At 48.8% G+C, this 7911-nt stretch overlaps 1 protein-coding gene across 1 annotated transcript; it reads left to right on the top strand.

The window, feature by feature from the left end:
• Positions 1-1364: 1364 nt before the first annotated feature.
• On the top strand, positions 1365-6388 carry RPS14 (ribosomal protein S14). The gene is made up of 5 exons (XM_084778231.1): positions 1365-1515; positions 3117-3267; positions 3642-3803; positions 5373-5449; positions 6140-6388. The coding sequence occupies exons 2-5, from the start codon at positions 3119-3121 to the stop codon at positions 6205-6207; spliced, it is 456 nt and encodes a 151-aa protein (XP_084634357.1). The 5' UTR covers positions 1365-1515; positions 3117-3118; the 3' UTR covers positions 6208-6388.
• The last annotated feature ends 1523 nt before the right edge of the window (positions 6389-7911 follow it).

Raw genomic sequence — 7911 nt, 5'->3', positions numbered from 1 at the left:
TGGCTGTCCTGGACTCATTTGTACAGCAGGCTGGCCTCGAACTCACATCCATTGCCTGCCTCTGCCTCCCGAGTGCTAGGATTAAAGGTGTGCCACCATCACACACGGGTTATTATATAGCTGTATGTATATGCGTCTGTGTATATGCAGCTCTACTGTTTGTCGTGCTCTGTAATATGTATCTATGAATGTATAGACAAGCCAGCGAATGTATGTGTATACTGTACCATGTTTTTCAAGTTTTAGTAGATACACTTCTCCCTTTGTCTGCATTTCCATCTACAATGTCTCCCAATTCTTCAAGGTCCTGTAATATTATTATTAGAGAGATATATGAAAATAAGAGGCCGGGCGTGGTGGTGCCTCAGCACTCAGCACTGAGAAGGCAGAGGCAGGAGTTTTATTGTGAGTTCGAGGCCAGCCTGGTCTACAAAGAAAGTTCCAGGACAGCCAGGGCTATTATACAGAGAAACCCAGTCTCAAAAAACAAAAAACAAACAAACAAAAAAAACCAAACAAACAAAAAAGAGGGACCTGGAGAGATGGCTCAGAAGTTAAAAGCACTGCCTGCTCTTCCAAAGGTCCTGAGTTCAATTCCCAGCAACTACATAATGGCTCACAACCATCTACAATGTGATCTTGTGCCCTCTTCTGGCCTTCAGGTTACGTGCAGGCAATAATAAATAAATAGAGCCGGGCGGGTGGTGGTGGCGCATGTCTTTAATCCCAGCATTTAGGAGGCAGAGGCAGGCTGGTCATTGTGAGTTCGAGGCCAGCCTGGTCTACAAAGAGAGTCTAGGACAGGCAGGACTCTGTTACACAGAGAAACCCTGTCTTGAAAAAACCAAACCAAAACAACAAACCCAGAACACAATAAATAAATAAATCTTAGGGGAAAAAAGAGAGAGACTATTAAACACAAGGATTTTATATCATAACATGAAATCAGCCACACACATGGTTTCATTTCATTAACCTCTCTGTACAACGGAAATAAATAATCTAGTTTGTTTTGAGCATTAACTGAAGCACCGAATATAAGATGGTTAGAGCAGAGTAGCAGTAAAGTGTTAAATAATTTATTTCTACACTGCTCCGTACTGTGCAAAATGGGATAAAGTTGCAGCGTGAGGTCGTTGGTTGTTATTTTTCTCCACACCACGAGGTGCGCTGTCGCTCCCAGGATGCCTTGCCTGCGGTCCTGATGTCGGAAGTCCGTCTAGCTGCGGCAACCGAGACCTGGAGCGCAGCCGCTTCTCCCGCGCGTGTCCGCTCCGTGCGGTCTCCCAAGCAGGTCCGGTTAGAGCAACACACAGCACCCGGCTCCATTCATAAACCAACTTCCTCCCGGGCGCCTTTAGCCCCCTCGGAAACAGCGATAGAGGCTTCTTCCGGGAAGCCGGCCCCTCTCTTTCCGTGACCTCAGAGGTGCACTTCCGGGACACGGAAGTGACCCGTCTGCCCGCCCCTTCCGTCTCTCTCTTTCCGGTGTAGGAGTCTGGCGGCGACGATCAGGTAGGAAGCCCGGGTGCCGAGAATCGTGGGGCATCCGCTGATCGGGGGCGCCTGCGGGGTCGGGGCCGGGGTCTGTGGGCGGTAGCCGAGCCGAGTGCGGGGTACGGACGCTTGGTCGCCCGGCCCGACCCATCCGGGCCTAGTGCTGCGCCATGTCCCGCAGGCGGCCTTCTGGCCTGAGATGGGGGAATCCGAAGTGGGATTGGGTGCGGGTCCTGCCCTGGGCTGTCGCGCACAGTGTATCGGGGAGCACCTCTCCCTGTGTGGAGCACCTCTCCCTGTGTGGAGCACCTCTCCCTGTGTGGAGCACCTCTCATCATCATGATGGTTACTCCCTTGGCCGGACACATTGCCTGCCCGGGTGCTCCCCCAATAGAGTAGGGCTGCTGCCATATGTTTGTGTAGTCCTGGGTAGTCATCTCCTCGTCCCCACCGGGGATGGCAAAGCTGCGTTGAGTAGACGACGTGCCCAGACGATTTATTTGCACGTGACCGGCATGTGGAATTGTGTGTCTTAGCCTTAATTTGTGGTCAAGGGCAGGTGACTGCATCCTAGACCGGCTCTTGTTTGTGCCGTTGGCAATTGGGCCCCTAATAAAGTGTATAGGAAGGCACTAGAGAGATCCCAGGCACAGGACAGGCTTCGGCACTGTGTGGCCCAGACCCGCCTGCTCAGTTCACTTACCTGCTCGATCCTAGTTTCTTCTGAAGATGGTGGTAGTTCGTCCTGGTACTTCTTGCCCAAAGGCCTGCCTGGGCTGTGCCTTTCCGGACGGCCTGTGACCGCACTTACATTCTAGGCTAGCGTAAGTTGATCTGAGTAGTGGATTGTAGACGTGTATATCTTAACAGTTAGACTACCTGTAAGGGCCTGGCTATCTCTGGAACTTCAAGAGATCCCCCTGCCTCTGACTCCCAAATGCTGGGCTTAAAGTTGCACGCCTTGCCGTAGTAGTGCTTTTGATGTTTGGCACTAAAGATTTGAAACGGTGAGACTGTCGGGAGGTAAACTGCTTGTGTGTGGGGACGTCTGGAAGGTTGAGTGGAGGAGTTGAGACTTTGAAGGCTGTGTTGGCAAGGATAAGCTGGAAAGCTCTTTGACGTTTTTGCCTTGTCTTTTTAGGCTGCTTTGGGCCTAAATTGTAAATGGTGTCAGGGCCCAGGAAACTTAGGCTTAGGCTTTTCTGTTTGTTTGGTTTTTCAAGACAGGGTTTCTCTGTGTAGCCCTGGGTGTTCTGGACTTGCTTTGTAGACCACACTGACCTAGAGATCTGCCTGTACCTCCGAGCGCTGGGGTTAAAGACTTAAGTTTAAGTACTGTGTGTGGACAGAGAGTCTTCTAGGCTGGTTGTGGTGTCAGCTGCCCAACTGCTTGTTGTGTCATCCTTGACAAAATGAACTTCAAGCTTAAGTAAGGAGAGTTGTGAGTAAGGCTGGGCCTGAGGCCTGAGTCAGGCATAGTCAGTTTTGGGTTGCTATTTGTGAAAGTTAAGAGGGGTGTGTGGTGGTCTATTGCTGTAGCTGCAAGCTTGTTATAAAGGTTCTTTGAGCTTTTGTGAAATTGTCTGTCTTGTTAACAGTGAGATTCTCCTTCTACCTAGAAATGGCACCTCGCAAGGGGAAGGAAAAGAAGGAAGAACAGGTCATCAGCCTTGGACCCCAAGTGGCTGAAGGAGAAAATGTATTTGGTGTCTGTCACATCTTTGCATCCTTCAACGATACCTTTGTCCATGTTACCGATCTTTCTGGCAAGTAAGTACTTGGGCAGGAAAGCAGAAAATCAAGCTGGGCTGGGAGAATTAGTTTAGCAGTCTGTGGGATTCACTCTAGCGATATTCCCAATGAATTATAAGAGAAAGCACACACTTTCCTGGTGCTTAAAATAAACGTGGCTGTATGGTCTTCCTGCTTCCCCTACCCCTGTGCTATGATTTTATGTAGTGCTGGAGATTGAACCTAGGGCTTTGTGCTTGTTGGGCACAAAGGAGTTTGTATAGGGGTCTTTGAACCCCAGTAAACACAACTGAGGACCAGGCTATGTGTTCAAGATAAGCCTTGACATGGTCACTGAGGTTCCCGTGCATCCTTGTTGGAAAATGAAGACATGGTTCTGCTTTGGTCCCTAGGGAAACCATCTGCCGAGTGACTGGTGGGATGAAGGTAAAGGCCGACAGAGATGAGTCCTCTCCATATGCAGCCATGTTGGCTGCCCAGGATGTGGCCCAGAGGTGCAAGGAGCTGGGCATCACTGCCCTGCACATCAAACTCCGGGCCACAGGAGGAAACAGGTATGGAAGATGGGGGCGGTGAGATTTGATTTTCTGTTACACCTGCAAGTGGGCTATTTTAGGCCAAGATAGCTGATAACCTGTACTCTCAGCATGCAGGAACAGGTGTAGGAGCATCTAGAGTTTGGGGCTAACCTGGACTACAATGTCCTCTGCTCAAAAAAAAGAGAGATGTTTCTTTATGTTTGTCCTTGGTTATTGAATAGCCAGTGCATACCAGGTACTGAGAAAACTGCACGTATTGCCTTGTGTGGCGCCTCACCATTTAGGAAAGTCAGGCTTCAGTCAGCACACAGGAGGTGTATGGCTTCAGTTTGTAGCAAATACTAGGAAGCAAAGTGTGGGATTTGTGGTAGGGATGATTGACACTCAGGGCCTGGGATGGAGATGCCGATGCATTAGTAGAGTGCTTTTGTGGTGTATATGTTCCCTCGCACTGCATAGCCTGGGTGTAGTGACATGCGTCTGTTCTCCAGGAAATGGAGGCAAAGGCATCAAGTGTTTCCGGTGGTTATTGCTTCCGTAGTGATTTTGAGGCCAGCTTGAGCTAAACACTGGTGCTTAAATGATGAGCTGGGGTGCGTGGTTCAGATAGAGACAGGTGTAAGAGAAGCTCAGGTGAGAAAGAAGGTCGGAGTGGAGGGAATGGAGGCCTGATCCAAGAAGCAGGGGCCGCTGGGTGTGGTGGCGCACACCTTTACTCCCAGCACTTGGGAGGCAGAGGCAAGCAAGTTTGAGGCCAACCTGGTCTACAATGTGAGTCTAGGATAGCCAAGGCTACACAGAAACCCTGTCTAAACCAAACAACAGAGCAGGGGTGGAGCCCCCTGAGGCTTTGTGTGTTTTAATGGAACAGAACAAGGCCTTGGATGTGAAGGTGTGCCGTCAGGCCCTCCCATAGAGTGACGGCTTGGATGTGGCAGCTAGAAAGTAGGGATCAGCACTGGGGAGGACAAGAGCATTTATATTTTATGTACATTGGTGTTTTAACTACATGTATGTCTGAGGGTGGTAGATCCCCTGAAACAGGACAGTTGTGAGCTTCGTGTGGGTGCTGTGGAAAAGCAGACAGTACTCTTAACCACTGGGCCATCTCTCCCGCTACCACACATACCCCCTCCCCTTTTTTAAGACTGCAGTATAAGTGGCACCTTTAATTTCAGCATATTTCTGCCCTCTACCCCCCCCCCCCAAAGGTACAAAATTACATGATTATGCCTCCTGTGTGTGCACCATGTGCAAGCCTGGTGCCTGTGGAGGCCGGAGGAGGAAAGTTAATCCCTTGGAGCTGATGTTACAGATGGTTGTGAGCTGCCATGTGGGTAGTGGGGACTGCGAGGATGGAAGTGCTCTAAACTATTAAGCTTAGCAGTTTAGAAAAGGATTGTGAAATTGTATAATATATGAAAACCATAATGTCCCACAAAGACAAAAAGTTTATTATGTGGCCCCATCAGAGCATGCAGCTATTTAAATCTAGGCTTCCCCCCCCAATTCAGCAGTGAATTAAAACCATACAAGTTTTAGGAAAATTCCAACTGACTTGGCCAACAATCCTTCATTTTCCAGGACCAAGACTCCTGGACCTGGAGCCCAGTCAGCCCTCAGAGCTCTTGCTCGCTCAGGGATGAAGATTGGGCGGATTGGTAAGTGCCCTCTCTAGCTGACACGTGGGTTAATGCTGAAGATTTGGCCGCTTCCAAGCCATCAGGCACACCACGTGTTCAGGCTGTGTGTGGTTACTTTTATTACAGGAACCTGTAAAGTGTTGGTGAGAGTTCATCTCTGTTACTAATATGGTTTTTCCCATCTATGTTGGGAAAGCAAAAAGGCCTTCCTGACTTCCTTCAGCAGATTTTAGTCTCTGCTTTAAATGTTAGTAGAGCACTCCTCTTGGGGACAGTCCAGATGAAGAGGAATGACTCCTGTTGATTGCCCTCGAGTCTGTTACCTGCTGGCCCTTAATGGGAGTTTTGCTCTTGACCTTGTAAGCCTAAAATTGCACATAACCTGGTCTAAAAGAGCAAACAGCCACTGTCACTTAATGTGGGAGCACGCTGTACTAGGGTCAGCAGGGTCTGAATTAGGAACTTGTCTTCACCTCTGATGTTTGTGTGTGTGTGTGCGCGTGTGTCTGTCTCTGTCACACTTGTGTGTGCACACATCTTCTCAGAGCCTATGTCCCCTTCTGAAAGTGAGCTGGTGGCCCCTTGCTTGTTGACCACTGGGGACACATTTGGGGAATAATACAATCTGTTGCTAGTTAGACTTGTGCCTGGGGAGGCCTGAGTCTCCTGGTAGCTACAGGCAATGACATTTTTTTTTTCTTCTCACAGAGGATGTCACTCCCATCCCCTCTGACAGCACTCGAAGGAAGGGAGGTCGGCGTGGTCGGCGTCTGTGAACAGGACTTCTCAAGTTATTTTCTGTTAATAAATGGCTTTGTATAAGCTATTTTAGTTCTGATGTTTCTTTTGAGGGGGTCTTTCTACATAACTCTGATTGCCCTTAAACTCACTATGTAGATGAGGCTGGCCTCTGCCTCCAAGTTCTGAGATTAAAGGCTTTTGCTGCCGTGCTGAGCAGTTCTGGTGTTTCTCGTCACTTGTGTCACCTGGGGACACAGCAAGGCAACCAAACAGTATATTGATGGTGTAGGTTGGGCAAGCCTGGGTTCTGCAAACTGATTTTCTGGGGAAAGAAACCTGAGAGGTGAGACGCCAGGGCTGCCACACTATGGAATTAATACGCCAGCCAGTCTCATCAGGCTGTTGCTTTCGAAACACTTGTTTTGAAAGTGGAGCTGTTCCCAGGGTGTAGTGGCACACGCCTTTAATCCCAGCACTTGGAGGTGGAGACAGGTGGATCTCTGAGTTCAAGGCCATCTTGATCTAAAAAGTGAGTCTAGGACTACAAGAAAGGAAAAAAAAATTTTTTAATGTGGAGCTATTTATAGCCCAGGGACCACAAATTGGAAGTCCCTATGGTCTACATCCAAGCCAGTCAATTACATAGCAAAACTGAAGACACCAAAGAGGTGGAGCTGTTTGGATTGTCTAAACACAGACCCATTCTTTTCAGACAGTTTCCCTGTGGTCCAGGCTAGCTCCAAATTTAGGCAATTCTCTTAACTGGCTTCCTTTAGTCCCGGGATTATTATTAGCCAGTTTGGGGTTTGGTTTGGTTTGGTTTTTAACTTGTACTATGTAGCTCTGGCTGGTTCTGTGCACCACTTTGATCTCATTTAACAGACCCTCCTGCCTCTGCCTCCGGAGTAGCTGGGATTAAAGGCGTGCGCCACCACCGCACAGCTTCCGGTTTTGTTCTCTTCCCCCCATTTTTGGTTTTTCAAGACAGGGTTTCTCTATGTAACCGTGGCTGTCCAGGACTCGCTTTGTAGACCAGGCTGGCCTCGAACTCACAGATCTGCATGCCTCTGCCTCCCGAGTGCTGGGATTAAAGGCATGCACCATCACCGCCCGGCTTCCAGTTTTATTCTTAAAGGGTAGAGCAAGGGGCAACTGTTAGCCAAGCCTGAGCAGAAGAGCCTTCCAGTCCTGAGCCATTTATAGACCTCTGTGGGTGTGTTTCTCCCCCCACACCGGCTGTGCAAGATGAGCAGCTTGCACTTCTGTTCCTTGCCTTGCTTTCCTTAGCAGTTCTTGGAGGTTGTTCCACATTGGTACATAAAGTACCAAGAATCAGTTAGCCCACAAATACACACCATGTCCTATTTTCATCAGCAATAAAAAAGATAACGGTTCTTTCCAGAAGCTTGCATCTAGCTCCGAGGACAGTGTTATCAGATGGTACTGAGAGTTCTGAAAGGGTTTACTTTTTAATTTCTTTGCAGTGGTCTCACTGTGTATACCTGGCTGGCCTGGAACTCAATTACATCTGCCACCTTGAGTTCTGGATTAAGGCCATGTGCCACCATGCATGCCCATGCACTAAATTTTGTTTTAATGTGCATTGGTGTTTTTGCCATGTATATCTGTGTGAGGGTGTTGGATCCCCTAGAACTGAGCTGCCATGTGGGTGCTGGAATTTGGACCCAGGTTGTAAGGAAGAGCAGTCAGTGGTCTTAACCACTGAGCCATCTCTGGCC

This window comes from Acomys minous, assembly GCF_964271855.1.
Source record: "Acomys minous genome assembly, chromosome: 4".
NCBI classification, from domain to species: Eukaryota; Metazoa; Chordata; class Mammalia; order Rodentia; family Muridae; genus Acomys; species Acomys minous.
Note: the sequence above shows the minus strand (reverse complement) of the source record. Positions and strands in the feature narration are given on the sequence as shown.

Coding starts and splice junctions, on each gene's coding strand:
- RPS14 (XM_084778231.1), top strand. CDS start 3,119: ATGGCACCTCGCAAGGGGAAGGAAAAGAAGGAAGAACAGGTCATCAGC. Junction 3,804..5,372: donor CGGGCCACAGGAGGAAACAG/GTATGGAAGATG, acceptor TTCATTTTCCAG/GACCAAGACTCCTGGACCTG. Junction 5,450..6,139: donor GATGAAGATTGGGCGGATTG/GTAAGTGCCCTC, acceptor TTCTTCTCACAG/AGGATGTCACTCCCATCCCC.